This window comes from Nannospalax galili, unplaced genomic scaffold (genome assembly GCF_000622305.1).
Source record: "Nannospalax galili isolate Female #2095 unplaced genomic scaffold, S.galili_v1.0 scaffold65, whole genome shotgun sequence".
Taxonomy (NCBI): Eukaryota; Metazoa; Chordata; class Mammalia; order Rodentia; family Spalacidae; genus Nannospalax; species Nannospalax galili.
The window spans coordinates 340,000-363,645 of NW_008353294.1; the positions used below are offsets into that span (position 1 = coordinate 340,000).

The 23,646-nt window shown below is 37.1% G+C and overlaps 1 protein-coding gene across 4 annotated transcripts in view; it reads left to right on the top strand.

The window, feature by feature from the left end:
• Arap2 (ArfGAP with RhoGAP domain, ankyrin repeat and PH domain 2) overlaps positions 1–23,646 on the top strand; it is a 208,321-nt gene that overhangs the window by 146,443 nt on the left and 38,232 nt on the right. For 3 of the 4 annotated variants that reach the window (XM_017802566.2, XM_008850513.3, XM_008850515.3), the window contains exons 23-27: positions 3,631–3,778; positions 5,185–5,253; positions 7,772–7,846; positions 13,509–13,626; positions 22,146–22,274. In XM_017802566.2, the coding sequence (XP_017658055.1) occupies positions 3,631–3,778; positions 5,185–5,253; positions 7,772–7,846; positions 13,509–13,626; positions 22,146–22,274 (539 nt within the window). The remainder of the gene's footprint in view (positions 1–3,630; positions 3,779–5,184; positions 5,254–7,771; positions 7,847–13,508; positions 13,627–22,145; positions 22,275–23,646) is intronic. The other variant, XM_008850516.3, reaches the window with a different exon arrangement.

Sequence of the window (23,646 nt, forward strand, 5' to 3'; positions counted from 1 at the left end):
AAAATTTTTAATTAAAAACCCAATACATGGGTGAAGAATATCTTCTGGGATATCAAAACACTAGGAGATGACATTTGTAGTTGTCAGGCAGGAAATTATGAAAGGCTTTGTTTGTAAAACATGCAAAAGCATTTAGAATTTATAATATGTAACTGATAAAATCTGATTTGGCATAGTAATCCCTGTGATTGGTTGGGAAGAAATTTAAAAAGAAAACTAATTCAGAAGTTTCCTTAGGCTCAGATGAGAAAGGTAGGAGAAGGCCAGTTATGTAACACTGGGGAACATCCCCATCTGGGTACCAAGAAGTAAAGAAAACCAAATTCTGTATTATACCCAATTATTTCAGAAACTGAGTCTCTCAAAGAAACTAAATATATTGACAGCTAAAGAGGTCCAGAGAGGGACAAGGTTACAGAAATCTCAAGAAAATCAGGAATGTTGGGTAGTGTCATCAGAAGTGTGGGTCACCCTGGGTAGGGACAGATTGACGTAGCATTTAATTGAGTCCCTACCCTGGATAACAGATCTCTTCTGCTGTCAGTAGCAGCCACTTAATTCTGCTCACCAGGTATTTGTTATGTACTACAGTGTGATTAAAGCAAGAGTCTTCGACTGAGATCCTGAGGTTTTAGGAACAGAACCAGAAATAGAGATAAATTTTCTGGATGTTTACAGTCTAGTGTGATAAAAGTGCAGAAGGCATTTCGAGCAGTGCCTACAATTGTTACATCCTCCTTTATTAAATTCTAGTTCCTTTTGCATCTTGTAAATCGTATATGATGATTACACTTTCTTTATCCAAGTCAGCTATGCAATTTTGCATTTTATTATGGATTTCTTATATTATCATATATATTACTACTATGTTTACTTTTGCAGGCATCAACTAGATCTATATTCTGTACACGGGGGCACCTGGCTCAGTCTTGTCACGTTCCCTGAATGGAGTTTGCTCTTTCTTGTTTCACACACACACACACACACACACGCACAAAATATGCTCAATTTTTTTATAAAATGAGAAGAGAATTTAGTATTTACTCATATCATTGATGGAGGACTCATTAACAATGCATGTAAACATAGCAGATTATTCAGTATATAGCTGTTTAATAGGAATCTGTTATTTTCAAATTGAACCATGGGTATCTACGTTTTCAAAGCTAGCATCCAGCTATGAGAGAGAAAGTGTGACATTTGTCTTTTTAAAATATATTTTTATTGTGTTTTTGTAATTTCATACAACAGTTCTTAATCAAATTTAGACCCCCTCTCCCATCCATTCCTCCCTCATACCAGACCTCAGGTGTTCTGCCATACATGTTAAGTCCTAGCCAGTCAAGCATTTGTACCCAAAATGTCCTTCATGCCCAGCAGGGGAGAATCTAAACACCATCAAATTATAGTGTATGAAAATTTTAAAAATTCAATCAAAAGATTTAAAAAAGCACAAAAAAGGACATAAAGTCTCTGGACCATGGAAATTATCCCCTTTTATAAATAAAAACAGAAGTAAAAACATTGGAAAAAATCTGTCATTAATACCACATATTTTAACAAGTGTTTCCAAGCAACTTTTTTATGTAGTTAATGAAAAGTCAATAGAGATCATCAATAGATATTCCTACTTGGATTTCTCATCTGTACTTTTATCATTGTAACTTCCCTGTTTGTAGAGATGACTGAAGTTTTGTTAAATACTTTTAACTTATACCCAAACTGGATAAAGACACAACCAAAAATGAAAATTATAGACCCATATCCTTAATGAACATAGATGCAAAAATTCTCAACAAAATACTTACAAACTGCATACAGACACACATCAAAAAGATCATTCACCATGATCAAGTAGGCTTTATCCCAGAGATGCAGGGATGGTTCAGTATACACAAGTCAATAAACGTCATTAACCATATAAATGGACTCAAAGACAAAAGCCGCATCGTCATCTCAATAGATACAGAAAAGTCTTTGGACAAAATTCAGCATGCATTTATGTTTAAGGTCCTAAAGGGAATTGGACTGGCAGGAACATACCTCAACATAATTAAAGCTATATACAACAAACCCACAGCTAATATCATTCTAAATGGAGAAAAACTGGAACCATTCCCATTAAAATCAGGAACCAGACAAGGATGTCCACTATCTCCACTCCTTTTCAACATAGTGCTTGAAACTCTTGTTAGAGCAATAAGACAGGAGAAGGAAATTAAAGGACTACTAATTGGAAAAGAAGTCAAACTATCACTTTTTACAGATGATATGATACTACACTTAAGAGATCCCAAAAGTTCCACCTGAAAACTCCTAGAACTGATCAACACTTTCAGTATAGTGGCAGGTTATAAAATCAATCTACAAAAATCAGTAGGCTTTCTATATACCAATAACTATCAATTGGAGAAGGAATACAGAGAAATGTTCCCATTCACAATTGCTGCAAAAAATTAAAATATCTTGGAATAAATCTGACCAAAGACACCAAAGACCTCTACAATGAAAATTTTAAATCTTTAAAGATGCTCATGGATTGGAAGAATTAATATTGTGAAAATGACCATCCTACCAAAAGTCGTTTATAGATTCAATGCAATGCCAATCAAAATCCCCATTACATTTTTCACAGAATTAGAAAAAAAAATCGTTAAATTCATATGGAAGCACAACAGACCCCAGATGGCCAAAGTAACATTGAGCACAATGAGCAACACCAGGTGGATTACTATACCAGATCTCAAAGTATACTACAGAGTGAATATTCAAACTGCTCTTTATGAGAGAGTGAATATTCAAACTGCTCTTTATGAGATACAAATACTGTAGCTTACTAGTAGGAGGAATGAATTTTTTTTGTTTTTATCTGTTCATTTTAAAAGGTATCCTTAGTTTCCAAAAGGGGGAAAAAAAAAAAGCTGTGTTTTTAAATTAACCATTTTCTTTTTGAGATGTAAAAATATCCTGTTTTCAGTAACTGGACAAACACGTATTTGAAAGGCTTTGTCATAGAAAACCATCTGGATTCTGTTCTGTTAAATGATAAGAAGTGAGTCATCAAACCTAATTTAGCATAGTGGCCCTTGTGATGCAGTTGAGTTGGGAATAGGTAGATAAACAAGTAGGAAAGAGTTTCTTTGGGCTCTGATGAGAAGATACACTCTTACCTGATAAGCATTTTGTAGAAAATTTATCCTTGCCTCCAACCTGAAATTCCCTGTTGCATGCCCCACAACCCCCATGCCTGCCTTTTCCTCCTCACCTCCTGCCCTCTCTAGTTCATTTATACTATAGGTACGTAAGTCATTGTATAACACCACTTGCACATTTTCATGTTTTGGCCACAGGTTGTTTTACTGTCTGGAACTAATTGGATGTGGACAGTCTCTCCTCTAGGTGAACATCAAATACTGCTCCTTTTAGGCAATAGTTTTCTTGGGTTCTTAGTGAGACTATAAGCTACTTGGGAGAAGGAACCATGGTTTTCTTTAAGGTGCCACTACCCCTTTTAGATTTTGAAGAACTTCAATAAATATGTGTTTAAAATAATAAATAAGGGCTAAGCTTAATTTCTGTGAAATTCTGGAATAGGAGTGTGTCATAATGAGGTATACTTTTCCATCACAGGGTTCAGAAATGCTCAGAAATCAATCACATGAATGCCCATAATTTGGCCTTAGCATTTTCCTCCTGTTTGTTTCAAACTAATGGACAAACTAGTGAAGAAGTGAATGTAATCGAAGACCTGATTAATAATTACGTTGAAATATTTGAGGTAAGCATTTTATATTCTACTGTTGCTAAAATGGTTGCTACTTGCAGGGGTGCTGTGTATTTTGCCTTGCTGTTTATATCCTTATGAGTATTTGAAAATAGAGAACATTAAGGGTAGTTATATTTGAAGTTTTTAGAAATAGCCAGCTTTCTAAACTATAACATTTATTTAAATTTAGCAACTTTTAACAATCTTTTTCTGTCTGTTGGAACAGAGTTCTATTTACAGGGGCGTGTGTGTGTGTGTGTGTGTGTGTGTGTGTGTGTGTGTGTGTGTTTTCTCCTCACTATGTATGCATTAATTATATCTACTTAGAGGTGCGAAGTTATGAATTTAACAAATTCAGTAATAAACAAAAGCCTGTTAAGTGCTGCAAATGAAAGCAATATGTTTATTTTTTTTATAATAGTGCTCCAGTTGGAGGAAATTATAAAATATTCTTATGGCTTTTACTGAGTCACCACTTTTAATTTGTAATCCTGTGAAGACAGTATTTTCATGTTTGAACAGAAAACTGTTAGAATAGGAATGCTTTTATAGATTAAAGAAAATAAAGTATAGGAAATAAGGCCAAGATTTGGCAGGTCAGGATAAAAGTGTCCTTCTGTCACATAAGTAATTGTGTCGTCCTAGTCTTGTTCAGTGGTGTTTTTCAGCACTCTCAAGTGATGTTCACTTATGTTCTGTGAGTAGGGATGTACCAGCTGAGGCCAAACGGCTTAGTTGGTATGGTAGTTTAATCATTGAGACTGTTTGTATTTTTGCTATAATTAACTCATTACAAGATTGCTTAGCAAAGGGAAAAGAACTATTTTACTAAAATACCAGTTGCTACTTTAATTCCCTGGGGAGTGGACACCAGAGTTGATTTCCCAGTGCTGCTTCACCTCCTCCTCATCTCTTCCTCTGTTTGCTCACAGTTTCTTGATCAATAGCAACTCCCTTGCAATGATTTGATGCTGAGTAAAAACAATTAAATGTGGCTTTATATGCTCTCTTTATTGTGTTAATGAAAACTTAGTAGTTAACCTTCATAGTAACCTAGCTTTAAATAAATATTACATGTTTAGTAACTTGAGGAACATTAGGTTTGACTGATGAATCTTGTTCCTCACCTGTAAGCACTTTCCAAAACTGGCCATCAGACCATGTGCTTGTCAAATCTCCATGAGTTTCCATGGGTTGACTCTTTCGTGCTAAGGACTATCATCATCAAAACAAGTTCTGAGCCTTAGGAGTCTATTGTCGGCTTCATTTTGCCTCATTTATGGGGCCCTGTGTATTAAGATGGCCTTCTCATCTGTCTGTAACTTGTTGATATTTAAACTCCTGATGAGCTGTGTGAAAATGAGGACCCGGCTCTGTACTCTACATTATTAGAATATCCCAAATTATATTTTAAACAGGTTAAAGAAGACCAAGTCAAACAAATGGACATAGAAAATAGCTTTATTACCAAGTGGAAAGACACTCAAGTGAGTAGTAAGAGCTAGACTCTAAAGACTTGAAGAAAAATACAAAACTTTGATAAATGAAGACATTTGTTGTGTGTGTTTTCAAGCTCCTTTTCAAAGTGGCGTAAAAGAGTTGGGAAAATGTACCTTAATGAAAGAGTGGGGCAACTCAGAAACGATGCATAAATGCAAAATGTGTTAGTATCACTTTTAATATAAAGGAAAGTTATTGAGATCCATTTTTTAAAACTACATAAAATTCCAGTGAGTTTCAAAGGAAGCATTCAAAGCCAAAGAAATGCTCGAATAAATTGCAGACTCAGATAGCGCAATTATTCTTTTCCTCTGTGGTGCTGGGGATGGAATGGTGTCTTACTTGCTTCTGCTTTGCACACTCTGAGATGATTGTGTTAATGAGACTTTTCTGAGCTGATGTGTGTAACACATACTAATTTTTGTCTCAAGTCAGCTTTCTAAATCCTGTCTTCTTCCCTCAGTGTGTTATGTTGAATTTTCATGTTCAGGATGCATCTTGTTTTCTCAGGGTGCCTTACCTTGGTCGATGAATATTCACTGAAACTTCTTAAGGTTGATCATTAATCGTCTTCTGGTAACTAGAATGGTCATGGATTCACGGTTTCACTGTAAATAATAGAAATGGGTCAAATGTACTTGGTTCACAATTACACTAGGAAAATGAGGCAACTTCTTGCTTATTAGTCTGACCTAAAGTTTGCTTCGGCTCTGAAATGTCTACTTCTAATTAGAGGAATCATTGGAGCTATCATTCTGTATGAAGCAGATGAGGGCATGTTTAGATCCCCTGGAAAGAGTGTCATGATGTTAATTACCTAACAAGTGATTTCCTCCATTTTGAAAGAAAGCAATTACTACAACTTCCAGAGGAGTTAGCTATAACACTTAACAAACAAAATCTGGTTTGTTATCAATTATTTTAGATTCTCACTTTGGTGGGAGTATCCAGAAATGAAGGACTCTGTTACCCTGGGAGGCAATCTTTGGAGAGTGTTATCTACATTGTTATGACATGAGTATCTGCTTGTATGTTATAAGAAATAAATGAGTCTTGAGCACCTTTTAATTTACCATCAGCAAATTAAACAATCCTCTATAAAATAATTGTGAAAGAAAGGTAGAGTAATTTTTAAAATTTCATTGTTTTTGCTTGAGCTTTGCTTCAGGCTAGTGAAAACTCAAGAGTATTTTTGACACTTTCTCTATCTTAATCCTGTTCGAATTTCTTAGCTATTTTACTTTTGGGGTTTATGAGTTCTTTATAATTTTTAAAATGTGTTCCTGGTCTGGAGAGATTGCTCACCGGTTAAGAACACTGACTGTACTTACAGAAGACCCAGGTTCAAATCTCAGCACCTACATGACAGCTAACAACTATCTGTAACTCCAGTTCCAGGGGATCCAACAGCCTCTTCTGCCCTCCGCAGGCATTGCACGACACAGCTGCACTTACCTACATGAGGACACAACACTCATACACATGAAATAAAAATATTAAATAAAATATTCCTACATATACGACACAGCTGCACTTACCTACATGAAATAAAAATATTAAATAAAATATTTAAAAAATGTGTTCCTCCTGAGCTGCACTTACCTACATGAGGACACAACACTCATACACATGAAATAAAAATATTAAATAAAATATTTAAAAAATGTGTTCCTCCTGAATGTGCTGAAAAGAAAAAATATCAACCATATCTCTTTCTTCCTCTAAATTTTCTGTAAAATCAAAAGTGAGGGGAAAAAATGGAAGTAAACTTTCTATACATACAGGGACCAAGTAATTAAGAGCACGTCTTCAAAGTACATTTTTTTAAATACTTTATTTTATGTGTATGCGTGTCTTGCCTGCATGTAGGGAAGTGCACCCGTGTAGTGCAGTGCTCAAATAGTCTCTCTTTGGGGGTATAATGATCCAGATAACTGCTGTTAAGTGCTTAGGGGACAGTATAACAAAAACTAAAACTTATCTTTCTTAACTGCCTTAGTCTATCATTTTACTTTTTTTTCTTACTAAATTTACTTTCTGTAATATTAATTCAGCTCAGATCTAACTTATCTCCCAATTTTAGTGTTTGAATGTATTATCTTTTTGAAAATTTAGCAAGGTATATTTTGTCTTTTAATATTACACACATGGTTTAAGAACTCTCCACATTCTCTGTAACTTAATGGTGATGGCTCCTAAGCTCCTGCAAATGGAGCTTACATCCATCATAACAGCCATTATTTCAATAAGAACTTAGGTTACCCCAGGACATTTAAGCCCTTCACCATGTTATTAACAGCAACAAAAACAAATACTGTGTGTGACTACTGATACTAGTTAAACCATTTGTTTGAACCAGTACCTAATACTGATGCATGGAAGGATTGAGCTAATTTCATTGATATAAAATTTTGACTATAACAGCATTTTGCAAGTCTCTTAGGTGCCGCCTGTGTGGTTTTATGACGTACTTACATATGCTGTCTTCATTTCTGTCTTTTCTAGGTTTCTCAGGCTGGAGATTTGCTAATTGAAGTATTTGTAGAAAGGAAGGAACCCGACTGTAGTATTATAATTCGGGTGAGTCCTGAAGAAGGTAATGAAAAGTTCTGTAGGAGTTACGAGAGTTGCTGTTCATTTCATTTTTAAGTTTTTCTAGCATGTTTTGTATTTTATTTTATCTCTCCAGTTCAAACAATGCCTAAAAACAAGATTGACTTTTCATAGCAGTGTCCTCTAGGAAATTAATACTTTAGTTATTTGGAAAGAGAACATCTTATGTGTTTTTGTTAAGAATTCTGTATTTTCTAGAAAATGAACTTAACTCAAATACTTGTTTCTCCTCTTCCTAATATCTCAACCCGAGGCAAGTTATTTCCCCTGTCTTATGTCTTCAATTTTCTTATTTATAAAGTAGGAGAGATTATAATATTTGCATCGTGTCACTGGTGGAAGGACTCATTAATGCATCTAAACACAGCGTGTTATTTAGCATATAACTGTTTAATAAGTACCTTTTATTAACTTTATTGGTAATTTTATTCATGCATATAAAGTATTTTGATCAACTCCACGCCCACTCCCTCCCCTCCAACACCTCGCATATCTCCCCATCACTTTTTTCTGACAACTTCACCTACCTTCCTTCCTTCCTTCCTTCCTTCCTTCCTTCCTTCCTTCCTTCCTTCCTTCCTTCCTTCCTTTCATGGAGTTTTTTGCTACTCTAACCTTCCCCCCTCTGAAGAGGTAATCCTAAAATCTTTTAGGGATTACATAAGAGCTCCCAAATACTTTTGATCTTTTTGGCCTTTGGAATAGAGTATGTTCCTAAGAGGCCTAAGGACATTTTTACTTTTATCCAGGAAACTGGCTACATTTCTTTGGAGTCTTTTTACCCTAAGTGCTTAACCAATTCCTACTTCCCATTCTTGTCACACCATCCCCTGAAGAGGTTACCCAAATTGCCAATATGGAGTTGGGACATAGACCGCTCTGGCTTCTTCCATGTTGAACAAGGACGCAGGGTGAGGCAATTGGAGTACCCCTTCAGTGGGTCTATTTAAAATTCTCCCAAATTGCCTAACTCTTATCTGTAGGGAGAAAAGAAGGTCCTTGACTGATGAGTAGGGGATATGAAGAAGTAAAGGCAAGAATAGTTAACATTACAAGTTCTAGACAGGGAACCAGAGAAAAGTCAATACAGGGCAAGTTTCAAATGTTCATATCAGAGACCATTGGGATTTCTTGATGAGAGCTTCCAAAAGCATGCCTCTGTTGAGTTCCTACTCATTTGTTTGCCAAAGGTGGACTCGAGAATGATGGACTCAGGATTTGTTTTCAAGCACTTTGATAGCTGTTGGAGTGGCTAGAATCAGGTCGGTTCCCTCTCAAAGGCTTCTAGATAGGAGGAGAAAACAAATTTAGCCATCAGTTTAGAACAACCAGTGGGCTACAGGTGGGCACTACAGTATTTCAGAACAAGATTTGAAGTCTTACGTCTGAGCAACACTTTCTGCTTAGAGAACAAAATCATCAATGTGAAATAATTGTCTAACGTTTTATATGGACTTAAGCCTTATGTCTGGGAAGTATAATCCCTTGAACTCTTAAAGAAATATACTGATGACTTTACTCTTTGGTTATACTTTCCTTTTGGGTGTTTAAGAACATACAGTTACCCAAATAAACTGATTTATTTTTACTATTCAGGTTGTTGGAGGATCTGTTCCTCAGGGGTCACATGGGCTTGTGAGGAGCCCCTGGCTCCTTTCTTTTACCAGTTCCATCTATGTGAAGATAAGTCAAAGGTCCTGCTCGACCATGGAAGCATGGAGGAAATGTTCCTCTGTGTTGACCCTCCTCTTTGGAGACTGGACACTGGTTCAGGTCCATCTGGGGAGGGTCTCCATGTCCTTCCTAAACAGGAGGACAGGTGACTCAGCACAGTTAGAGGAAATTTTGAGAGATGTTCCATATTCCCCTGGAACTTAGTCGACCTTGGAGGGCAAGGGGCAAAAACTGTCCTTTAAGTCCCTTTGACCAGATTAGTCTGGACCTCAAAGTATGGCTGTTAAATATCCAAGAAAGTTAGTTCCCCCAGTCTGGTACTTTTAATTACCATGTGCTATTTAGATAAAGCTTGGGCAAAAACCAGACTTCTCAGATAAACCTTGACTAGACATATATTTTCTTACTTAAACTAGCTGACTAAACTATGACCTTAGAAAATTTAAGATTATGTGTATATTATTTTTGTCTCATACTTTATATATCATAGCAAGCCTACATAGACCATCATCACTTGTTTAGGCTTTTTTGTTTTTTCTATTTTGGAAAATATCTCCATTCCCATATCCTTTTAACATCTTTTACAGTCTCATTTTCTTTTTTAATAATTATGAGACAAAATAACATTAACAAATAAATTTTTCATCTGTTGTGAGAATTCTTTTTCTGGGGATACTGAGCAATGCTTATCCTCTTTTAAGGTTCCAGTGTCAAACCAATGTTTGATTAAAGTTTTCCTGGGGAACCAGTGAATTTACTGAGCTTACTTACTGAGATTACTGAGGGGTTGCCGAGGTGTATTAGTGACCTGGGGGTGTGCACACTGGAAAGCCTTTACCCAGCCTGGATCAAGCCTTCTCTTTCTAGCCTTCCCCAGATTATAAACTAGTCCTCCCAAAATCCAGGAGGCCATGTGTGATTAGTGCCAAATTACATACAGTTGGCTGGAAAGAGTGGCTTGATACTCCAGTGAGGGTCCACTGACCCTGTTTGTCCCTCCTTTAAAGAAGGAGCAATGTTTAGCAAGCAGGCACAGCTGAAGTCGTGATGATGGTAGTTATTTCACACACAAGACACTGCTGTACAGCATCACCTTATTAAAAGAACATGGAATAATAAAAAAGGCTTTGGTGCTAGGATCCACAAATGAGGGAGACCATAATGTCTTTTGTTTTCCTGAGTCTGTGTTACTTCAATACGTAGCTATTGTTATTATTAGTGCTCAACCTCATTTCCTGTACTTCTGCATTTATACTTGTATATTGGGTAACTCTTCTTAGAGCTGAGTTAAAATAGATCTTTCTCTTGGTATTCTGTTTGTTAGTTTGCCTTAGAGATAGTAGCAGTGAGGTTTCATGTTCTACCTAGGGAACACAGCCTTTCCTGTGTGCACAGTAGACGTTCTTCCATGTAGCAGGAAGTCAACTTTATTAACTGTTTGACATTGTAAGGTATTAAATATATTGTCACTGTTCCCTTAGATATTTCTGGTGCTTGTGTATTCTGACTATGCTGCTTAGTGCCTTAGAACCTATCACTGGAACACCATGATCATAGATTCTATGATCAGATATCTTGGAAGGCATTTCTCAGTCGCTAGTGGCATAGCTCTTATGCAGAGTGTGTTACTTTGTTCATCAGAGATATAAGAAGCCAGTAGAGATCGAATCACTCGTCAAAAGTCTGTGAATAACGTTAGAAGGTATGCGATTTGACTGTCTACACAGGCACTCTTTAGTAGCACATTTTAACTTTATCTTTTTAGTAAAGCCATACTCATGATTGCAATTTGGCAGTGTTCTCACATCTTCTCACTGCATTTAGATCACAGACTGTACAACTCCAAGTGATCTTAAAAAGCCTAACCACAACAATCTACAAAAATCGTTAGTACCATTTGTGTATGGCTTAACACTTGAAAAAAATTATAGAGCCTTTGCATATTTCATACAACAGTTTTTAATCAAATTTAGACCCCCTCCCCTGTCCATGGTGCCCCACTGAACCTCATGCATTCCACCATACATATTAAGTTCTATCCAGTCAAGAATTTGTACCCAGATATCATTTGGTGCAAATTCATCCACAGGAGTCTGGTCAGCCTATGTAGAGATCGTAAGTAAGGTCTACTCTTCCTCACCCCGTAGTAATCAGTTTTCAATAGGGCCAGCCCATTGTCCATTTCCCTCACTCCATTCTGGACCCTTATCTGATTGAGTTGGCATGGGTCCTGTGCTCGACACCAACATTACTGCAAGTTCACATGTGCAAGCTTCGGGTGGCCTGACAGCTTCTGTTTTCCTATGCTCATGGACCAGCCCTGGCTCTTACAGTCTTTCACCCTACCCCCAGTGGTCCCTGAGCCATGGGTAGATGGTGTTTTAAAACTCGGCCAGTTGTGACCTTTTATGTACATCACACTCTGTTGTGTAAGGAAGCTTCACTGAGAATTGAGGGATACACTGGTTTTCTCTTTACCCTCTGTTACACTGTGTTCCATGAGCCTTAGGTAGAGGTTCTACCTTTAAAAAAACATCTTGCTGTATTTATCTCTTTATTTTGATCTCTACCCTTGGAAGCAGATGAGCAGGTGATAAACTTATGAAGTTTATAGGAATGGAAAGTGGGAATTAAAAGTAATTAAGGAAGGGTACATCGCAAACCTGGGTCATCATAATCCAAATCCAATGTTCATTACACTGATCTGAGCATTCCCTAGAGTGCTTTCTTCCCAAATGTGTGGTGCTAGGTGTTTTTAAGGACAGCCTGGGTCTCTCCCTGAGACCAGCAGAAGTTCTCATTTTTCTTCATTCAAACTGAGGCACTTCCTGGCACCTCTTTCACTAATTGGGCTTCTCATTAATTTTATTCTTTTAAGAAAGGGCTATAGATCTTTACAAAACATCTTTCAGATCAGTGACTATCAGAAGAGTCATGGATCTTATTCATCTACTGTTTTCGTTGCTTAAAATGCTCCACTTTAATCAGATGCTAAGATATTTTGTAAGTTTGTAATTCTTTGAGCTCCTCTAAATAGAAATAACATATGCTTTTTTATATAATTAATGTATTTCAGAAATTAGGCCTTAAATTTCATGAAGTACAAAAGATAGAATGAGTGAATTACCTAGAGTGCTACACACACACACACACACACACACACACACACACACACACACACACACCACTCACAGGCTGATGAGCAATTTTTTTTTAATTTTTAAATAAGGATATTCTTTTGCTGAAAGGAAACAAACTGAGTTGCAATATTCTAATGTTATGCCCCTGCTTAACATTATTACTAAATTCTAAATAAAGAAAATAGTGTTGCATTTGGATATTATACACACAAGATTGGCAAGACCAATGAAGAAGTAACTAGAAATCCCCAAGTTCCTGAAGAGATGGTACTCTTACACAGTGGCCTCTGGCTTAGAGATGCTTGTGGATCTAGGCTGGCACTGCAGATGCTGCCATATGTCCTGAAACGCTAGTTTGAATATACTTTGGTGTCCTACCATCTGTCACTTGGCATTGCAGGAAACACCACAGACACCAAAACCTTAGGGCTTCTTGGCATGGCTAATAGTATTCAGTCATCTTTGTATAATTTAGGGTCCAGGCTAAATAAAGCAAGTAACTTTGAACTCTTGATTATACAAGAGACAAATGAGAAGTTTTGCTCTGAGGAAATTACCCAAGTTCTTTGGTGAGTTGCTTTGTGTATGTGGCTAGGTCCATCACATGTGAGTGACCTAATTGCCTTCTAAGAAAGAATAATTCTTCCTGATATCTCTATATTATAATATCTCTTTATATTGCATTAAGATGTATTTTGTGGAGAAGATCTGAACATGGCGTTTTCTATGTGCTTGAGAATCATTAGACGGGGAACAGTAACATGAGATTGCTTATATGCCTGGTATCTTTTGGTGAGCTATTGTTTCTCTTATAGATCTCTCCTGTGATGGAAGCAGAAGAATTAACTAATGATATATTAGCAATAAAAAATATCATTCCTACAAAAGGTGATATTTGGGCCACATTTGAAGTCATTGAAAATGAAGAGCTAGGTGAGTGGTTTTTATACTAGAGATACTTCATTCTTTGTGAGAAGTTCTGTTTATTTGTGACATGTAGTTCATAACATTTAATGTTTTCCTAAAAATCTGCATCTCATCGTAAATGCCCTTCTACATAAAGAAGGAGTACCTGCCCTGACATATGTTGTCACCACTGGAGGTTGACTTCCTATGATGTTGCTCATCAGAATAATTAATTCTTTCATTAAATATATAAATATAGTATAAGACATTAGTTGCTCTTTTGCTGCCTCATCAAATAAGGCTTTTGTTCATAAAGACAAGTAATTTCATTTATAGCAGTATCCCAAATGTTACTTGGCCTTCACCTTATCTCTGTTATGTTCAGTATTTAGTCTGAAGAGTACGTGTTTCAAAGATTATCGCTCATTCCAACGCAATAATTTTGTTACTTTTAAGTCTGGCAAAAAAATTCTCTTTTGGCTGTTTTATTTTTGTCTGTTTTTGATGTATAACGTCATCTTTCCTTCCACAGAAACTGAAGGGTAAAGAGAACTTTTAAAACACCTTGACTACTCTGATAGCCAAGCGTTGCATAAGCTTAACATTCTAATGACACCATTTCGTTTTAAAGACCTCTAGGAAAAAAATAAATAAATAAGATGCAGAATATCACTGTACCTTGACCATCTGTCTAGCTGATACCTACTAAGGTCTTGGGACCCTTTCAAGTATAGCTGTCAAACTGCCAAAAGGAAAACCTTGCCACCCAGAAGCTCAAGATAAAATTAAAATTCAATGTTGAACCACCCCAGGGTGCATTTTTAGGTGTACTGCAGTCAGCACTTGAATAGAAGGGGATTAGCAAGCACTCTGTCTTTCATTAGTATTTTTATCCATTTGGCTTTTTTAATGCACAGTTCTTTAAGAAGTTAATTGGATTTAAATTACTATGCTGTCCACATATATTGCCAAAGTCAGTGTCCGTGGTGCTTCAGGTTAGTTTTCAGTACACGCCTTTGTTGGAGTTGCTCCCTCTGGACAGAACTGCTCTGACAAATGACTCCTGTGACCCCCAACTGTTGAATTCAGCAGATCTGCTTTCAACTTCACTTGACGTGACTTTCTGTAGCTGGATGTTAGTGACCTTCTCTCCGTGTGGTGCCCTTCCATCCATTTTCAGTACTACCTCCGTTCTTCCTAAGCGTTACGCCTCATTTCTTCTCTCGTTTTCATCTCTCCGTCCCACTCACAGTGGCTTTCCCCTGCTCAGTCTCCTGCTGTCCTCTCTCATTTTACATGTTCCTTAGAATCTCATCCATTCTTTGTGCTCGACTGATATGTGAGTTGGTATTTCCCATGTTTGTCTTTGTTCTCGCCTCACCTGGCCCACTGGTCATCTCCTGTAAAGTCCACCTGCAGAGACTCTCTGTAGTGTACCTGTGTTGACAGAAGCTTCTTGGAAGGAAATAGAGCTTCTGACTTTTGCTTCGTTTTGTTTTTGCCTCCCAGTTTCCAACATAGTACTTCATATAGTAGCCATACAGTTAAAATCTCTTAACTAAATAAAGCATGTTATATAGAATACAGAGGTGCTAGAATCTTGATTTTTTTTTCTGTTTTCCTAAGGAAAAGGATTTGATTCCCAGGCTCATCACATTTGTGAGTGAAAAATAATGATCACGTTATTTTCAAGATTAACCTTCTAAGTCACAAACTGGATTATATTATTCCATCATTAAGATCTTTTTTATTACTTCCCTCATTCACTGTCTATTCTTCACAAGCAGTTCAGGTTCCTCCATATCTAAGATGATAGATTGATGCCTAATGTGCACCGACTCTGATCATTCACACATAAATTTACAGCACTGCATGCTGCCTGATGTGCACAGTGATGATAAGCCTAAAGCAGGTTCTGCCTGTCACCATTACATGTTTTAGGCATATATGTTTGAGGTCTCATCTCTCTCTCTCTATCACTCTCTAGCATATAGTAATGCACAATGCACCCCCTAAAGCCTTTTTAATTGAGGTGGAGCAAAAATCAAGTTGAGAACTTTGTAGAACTAAATGACTTGGGTTGTGGTTATGCAGATATATCGTAATGTGGAAGTTAAAAGGAAAGAGATCCCTGCGTTAGCGGGGAGGAAGAGTCACAAGGAGAGCTCAGTCTGTGATCAGTGGCCTGTGCAGACATGTTTCTGGCATTATGTCTGCTTCTGTTGTTCTAGGAAGCTCTGTATTGAATACTCATTTGTGCATTATAGAGTGGGCACCCTTTCCCTACCATATCAAATCTCTACTGCAATGTGGTTTATCAAAAATTATCACCATGTGAAATCTTTTGGTATTTTTAATTTTTTTTGATATTGGCTTCATTTAAAATATACAAAACTGAGATAGATTGTAAGACTCAGTTGCTAAGTAGATTTCCCTCTATTTGAATGTCTAGTCAAATACTTGAAATTTTTGCAAAGAGGGGGAAAAAAAAAACCTTTTTCATTTTCCACTTTGCAGGGTGTCAAGCATCTTTTGACTCATTCTCACCAATTATCAGAGGAAGAAGAATATGTTAGTCAGCTTTTCATTCCAGTAAGAAATACCAAGAGATAAGTCAGCTTATTTGAAGAAAAGGTTCATTTTGGGTCAGAGTTGCAGAGTATTTAGTTCATTGTTGTTTTGGGCCTGTGACAGAATCATATGGTGTAGTGGGTACAAGTGAGAGAATTCTGTTCACTTTCCAGCATCTGGAAAGCAAAAATAGGGAAGTGTTGTCTCAAAATCCCCTCAAAGGTATGCTCGTAATTATGTAACATCTTTCCCATAGACTCTATCTCCTTAAAGTTCTACTACCTCCCAACAGTAGCATGGGTTTATAACAATGCCACCAGCACCTGGACTTTTCAAGATCAGAACTATAGGATTCCAGTGTTGGCCCTGGAAGGCTTTTGTCCATCTCATTATCCAAAATTCATTTAAAACATTTCCAAGGGTCCCCAGAGTCATAGTCCCAACAGAATTCTAAGTCTAGAGCCTGTGAGACCGAAAACAAACATGTAGCTAGAGCCTATAAAAAAAAATGAAAGTTATATATTTCCAGTATACAGTGGCACAAGTGAGCATTCCTGTTCCAAAGTAGGGGAAAAGTAGCAAGAAAGACTCTGACCCAAACAGGACTGAAACCCAATAGGGCACACACCAAATCTGTAGCCTCATGTCTGACGTACATAACGCATGCTGGTGAGATGTGAGTTCCACAGGCTCAGGTAACCCTGTGCCTCTAGCCTTGCTGACAGAAGTCTGTGGGATCACTGGCTGGCACCGCTCAGTGAGAGCATCCCCCCTTGGCAAGTACTCCAAGGCCTTGGTTTCTATTGCTTCCCTGTTGCTTCCCCCATTGCAGCTTTGGCATCTTTCTCACAGCTCTTCATACTGTCAGAGGACACTTGCAGAGACTCTGACTCTACCATGTTCTGCCTGACCTCACCAGTCTATCCTCTGAAGTTTCAGTTACCACCACCAAGGCATTGTACATTTTATGTTCTGAATGCCTGCATCACTAGTATCACAATCGAACCTACGTCTCGTGTAAACTGTGCCAGACGCATGTGAGCCACAGCTATAAGAACCTCTGAATACCTTGATGTCTTAGTGTAGGTAAACAAATCCCCGGCAGACAATTCCCTAGGCAGCCATATGTAAGCAGGTCACCTCAGGGTATTTGTTTCAACACAAGTCTTTGAAAGAAGCTTACATGTTTACACCTTTGAGCATGTTGTGGTTCAGGTCCTATTGAATCTTAATGCCCTCAAGTCATCCCTCCTACACTCTTTGTGGAAGGTACATGACATTTTTTTAAAATAGCACTATCACTACTCCCTTGTTGGCAGTACCTTTAAACACCTTCCTTTTGTAGCTGGGCTTCAAATTTTTCAAATCTTTTCCTATTTTTGTTCCCAGTACCTACTATCAACCAGAATAAAAGGAGCCATCAGTATCCCTTCCAGGTTTTGAATGCTCACTTCCTTGTAATGCCTTCTTCTATTTTAATTAGTGTATCACCAGTAAACTTAGCCTTCCACCACATTTCAGGGCATGGAGAAAATATAGACATGTCCTTGCCAGGATGAAACATTGCTATTCTGTGTTCTAGTTACCAGCAGAGTGCACATACCCATCCTGAGCTGGATGAGCCTGGCCTTTCTCTGCACATTTCTCTCTGTATTCTAGTCTTCTGAGACCTTGCCAGAATTCCTATTAACCTCTGCTGATGCCATTCTAGGCTGTCTCTAGTATGCTTGCCCAGGCTTTTCCAAACTTCTCTCACAAATCTATTTCAAAGGTTTCTGAACGACATTATCAGCTGTAATTGTAACAGTGACCCATTCACTCTGACCATTCAGCTGACCGTTTTGGTCAGTTTTCTGTCATTGTGACACATACCTGCGATGAACAATTTATAGGCAGAAAAGATTTCTGTTGTATCACTGCTTCAGATATTTCAGTATATGATGCTTGGCCTTTGGTTGTATGGTGGGGTAAAACATCCTGATGGGGTATGTGTACCAGGGAAAAGCTTCATCTCCTGGTGGCAGGCAAGCAAAGGAAAAGGGTTTGGGTGCTCAATATCCCCATCAGGGCCTTGACCCATGACTTCCTTTCCTTCAGTTAGCCAACACTTGCTGAAGGTTCTACCACATATGAGCAGCAAACACTCTGAACAAGCACATGACCTTTGGAGAACATTCAGTCTCCTATGTCTGTAATTGTTCTCTTCTAAAGTTTGCTGTTATTTTCATACTTTAAAACTGATCTTAGCCTCTCTGTGTCCTGCACACCCAAAAAAATTATCCACTTGAGGAGCTTCTTTTATGTAGACTTTACTTTTTATTCAAACACTCTGTGCAGCAATATGATAGCAAAATAGTAAAATAATTCCTTGCCCCTCATAGCTGCTATCATATAGAAGATATACTTACTATTTATTAAGATTCTTTTAAGCTCTTCTCCTCACTAGCATATAAAATACTATTAAAATGCTGCATGGGATGTATAGCCCAATGACTGCACTAAGAATTTCAAGATTGGAAATGTCATAATTGTCTTTGGAAATCTGTGCTGTTATAGCAGAAATTGAAGAGTAAAAGCTGTTAGTTACAATGAAAACATCATAATTCTCCTATTAAAATATGGAGCTCAGGTTTCTTCTTTGCAGAAGAACTTAAACAGTTGCTAACATTGTGTTTTACCTAGCTGATTAACTGCCTTCCTAACCTTTTTTTTTTTCCCAACAACTACAATGAATGGTTACCAATTTTCAAGTGTTGTTTCTCCCTAATGACCTGAAGCCATGTGAGGAATCAGCTATGACACATGGCTCCAAGTTCCACCATTAAAATAGTTATTTGTAAGAATTTATATTTTAGCATGTTTGATGATTCAGTCAAGACTGCTTCTTATTTCTTTCTTAAATTGGAAGTTAGTGACATTTTACAGTTGTAGCATTTGACTTTCTGAAACATTTATCTCTTCTTCCCATTGTTCTTCTCTGTTCTTTGTCTAGGAACTTGAAAACAGCTGCAACATTTCCATTCACCTCAAATTTTTTTATAGAGTGATCCTATGAGGAAAATATACTCAGCTTTTTGTAACCAGAATTAATTATCTGTCTATTAACAAGCCTCTGTGTTTGCTGTGACTCAATTGAATATAATTAAGAGCACTGGTTCTATCACTGTGATACTTACTTGTAATAGTGTGTGATAGTGACATTGTCTAATATAAATGTCTAACAATTGGTTATGTTATTATTAGTTTAACCTTCTAGCTCAGGAGAGTGAGAATCAATGCCGAGCCACACCCCCTAGTAAAGATTGAATGTTATTGCCTTGCCAGTCTAGCTGCTTTATCATCATTTTCTTTGCATACAGACTGTTCAGACTATGCCAGTATTTCATCAGCATCTTCCAACAGATAAGAAAGTGACAGGGAGAGAGTAAACCAATGTCATTCTGGACTTCCCTCACATTACCTTGTTCAGGACTCAAAAAACTGGGGTGTGTGTGTGTGTGTGTGTGTGTGTGTGTGTGTGTGTGTGTCTGCATGTGTCCCAAAAATTAATGTGAGAAACCATCATGGCAGATTTATATAGTTTACCAAAATACAATTAAAGATTAAACTTAAAATTTAGGGATTTAGTACGTTTAGGTTTCCAATCTCTCATCCTTGCCTTAAACAGTTGGGTGACTGAACAAAAGACTGAAATTCTGTAAATCACCTTACATGAGTGTTGGGCTAGATGTGGTTGCACATACCTTTAATCCCAGTACTCAGAAAGGAGACACAGGCAGATCTCTGTGAGGACAATACCAGCAAGTTTTAGGCCAGCCATTGTTACATAGTGAGACCTTGTCTCAAGAAGAAAAAGGAAAAAGAATGTTAAGAGTAATGTGTATTGGGCTGGAGAGATGGCTCAGTGATTAACAACAGTGGCTGTTCTTGAAGACCTGGGTTTGAATCCTAGCACCCACGTGGCAGCTAATAACTGTAACTTCAGTTTCAGGGGACCTGACAGCTTCTTCCTACTTCCACAGGCATTACACAACATGGGTGCACTTACATACATGCAGGCAATGCATTCATACACATAAAATAAATAAAAATAATAAAGTATTTTAAAGAGTAATACGTGTTGAATAGTATTATGTGAGAATTTAAAATAACTGATATATTGTACATCATACCTGTCCTGTGTGATGCAGTTACTCTATAAATGACAACACAAGTGCTTGAACTGTCAATTGCAAAGGGAGCATGTATTATGATTAGTTTTATATTTGGATAAATATAATTACAACTATAAGAAATTTTGTTCATAAGTTCATCTGTTTACCCAGTAATTGAATTATAACTGACAAATTATGGAAAATTCTGACCTTTGCCCAAGTTTCCTGAAAATTATTTGAAAGACAGAAACATTGATAAAGCACAAAATCATCTTCCCTTTCCTATCCTTTGCCTGGTTTTACAAAGACTGATATTTTGCATGTTTTTTTCTCCAGTAAGCATTTTCTGTTAATTAATGACTGTGAAAGAAATTCATAAAGGATTTGTAGTTCTGGGATAATTATTGAACATCTCTGTACTCAGTACTGTGCTCTGTGCAGGGACTATATCATAGTTTATTGAGACATAGGTTTATCTTCAAGGTACATGGTTAATAGACATTTTGACAGTAATTCTGCTCTAATAGGCACAGAATGAATATCTGGACATTAGTTTACAGGTAGAAATCCCAAACCTGGTCATTTGCACTATAAACAGGAAATATCTCTTCTGTGAACCTCAGCTTGCTGACTCCTTGCTTCTTTAATGATGTAGTCATTGCAGGGGAGGAGGTGGTGCATCTGTTCCCTCTTATGTGTGACTTTCTGATCTGTTTCAATAGGATGGTTCATATATAGGCACCGTTGGCATGCTCTTCCTCATTTGTCATTAGCGTTACTCCTTTAACTGCAGACATAGTCTGGAGTGCTGTGTGCTATGCTTTTAGGAGGGACTCACAAAGCTGGCCTGAAACGGCTGCAGTAGCATACCAGGAAAGGAGCATTAGCGTCTCCTGTCAGAGCTCTGTTCTCACTGCTTCCTTTATTTTGTGTTTAAAATGCTATGAAAAGGTTTTCATTTTCCCCCAGAATATGGTTCTGTGTTTCCATTTTTATTAACTGATTGTAAGTTTGGCCCACAAAAGAGAACTTCGCTATGAAAGTGTGACTATTATTAAAAACATATTTTGAAATTCCATGTTAAGAATGTGTGATGCATTTCTCTAAAATAAATTATATATGAAGAGTTATCAAAGACAGATATTTAAGCTGTCAACTAATTTCTTGCTTATAGATTTATTATAGACCTATTATATTAACAGTTAATGTTTAATATTAACACAATGTTTATGGTTGTTATTTCTGCTAATAGTTAAACAGATTACTCGATACTATATCTTAATTATTTTCAAATGTTCACTACAACAATATTTTATGATTTCATATTGATTCACTTTGAGAATATGAGCTATAAATTATCCACTATTGTTGATAAGAAATTACAAGAGTCTCATCTTACTGGGATAAACAAAGGATTAATTCATGCCCATTAATATTGGACAAGATTAATTTGCTAGTCTTTTCAAAGTTACTTAATTGCCTATGCAAATGGAAATGTTATCTAAATTTTATGAAAGACTAAGACCCATGGTCATTATGTATACTAAGGGTAGCATTTTGAGATTTTGTCTAAGAGGAAGCATTTCTAAATTTTAAATAAAGTTGCATAGCAAGCCAGGTTTCTGCCTGATGAGTTCATCCAATTTGTTGCATTCTGTGCTCCATTTGTCCTGGGCATTTGGGTCACTTGGTAGAAATTTCAATGCTTTATCTTTTAGTGAAAAAAATGTATATATTGTTGCATACAGATCTTTCAAAAGGGTTTTTTAAACTTGTAATCATTACATTTACTTCAATATAATTTGTGTTTTATGTTTTCAGAGCGTCCTCTTCACTACACAGAGAATGTGTTGGAGCAGGTGCTTCGCTGGAGTTCGTTGGCTGAACCTGGTTCTGCCTATCTTGTGGTGAAGAGATTCTTAACCACTGACACAATTAAACACTGCAGAGGTAAGTCTCCTGGATTCACATTGCAAAGATTGTTAAAAGTTCAAGTGGCTGGAGAGTCCTTATTAAGGCCCAAGTGGTATTTGAAAAACAGAAAGAGAATGAGTGTGTAACTCTCTTTGGACACCAAGTTAATGTTCTGAGAAGGAGCATCTCATATTTCTAAGGGTAATTTGCCAACTTGTGCTTATATTTGTTCCAGTTTTCTATCTGTGGTGTGTCTTCTTGAATTAAGTTTACTTTGGGACATTTTCTGGTCACTCAAGAAGCACAAGTTGTCAAGTCGCTAATATTTTGTGTCAATATAAGTCTCACTGTTAACATTGAACACATACAAATATGCACGAAGTACAAAGATACTTACCATTTTACTGGAAAGAAAGAATTCATTCCACAAAGTTCAGTAAGTCAGCTAGCACAGAACCATAGAAAACAGTTTCTGAACATATATGACATGACAAAACTCTTGGTTTAGAAACTTTATATTGTGTTATCATTAATTTATATCTGAGAACAACATTTTAATTAGTCTCATCGCTAAAGTAACCCTCAAAGCTAAAGATTCAAGTCTATTAATACGAAATGTCCTACAACTTTAATAAGTAATATTAGTCAAAACCATTATTACTTATAAATCACAATTATACAACACTAGAAACAAAAAAAGTCATATTAGCTTTGTAAAATATTTTATTCAATAATCTTTCACTCATAAAGTGTGTATAGATCAAATCCACCCTCCATTCCCTCCCTTTCAATTCCTCCTCTCTTTCCCCACCACTTTTCCCTCCCAACTTCATGTGCTCTTCTCTTTTTCTTAAATACCCAGAATCCATTTAGTGCTGCCTGTATGTGCACGGATGTGGGGCCATCTACTGGAACATGGGTAGCCTGTCAGGACTCACATCCTTGAAGCTCTTCTTCCCCTAGTAACCATCAATTGCCTATAACTCCCCAGAAAGGGGGTCCGACCTCATGAGCTCCTCCCCATCCATCCTGGAATTTTGACTGGCTTGATCTTGTGCAAGTCTGTGCATGCAGTCACAGCTGCTATGAGTTTGTGAGTGCAACTGCTCTGTCGTGTATGGCAAATACTGTTTCGCTACAGACATCTACTACCTCTGGCTCTCATAATGCTTCTGCCTCCTTCTTCACCATGATCCCTGTATCTTGGAGGGAGAGATGTGATATATTGTTGACTAAGTGCTAGTGTCATGGCTATGTGGATAAAAAATATATAATAAATTAAAGTGTTTTAAGAGATTATAATCAGAAACAAAGTTTGGTGTACCCAAGGATGGAGATCCCAAAGCAAGAATGCTGTTTATTATTCAGCTATGAAAAAAAAATCAGGATTGAAGATAATTTCCTTGAT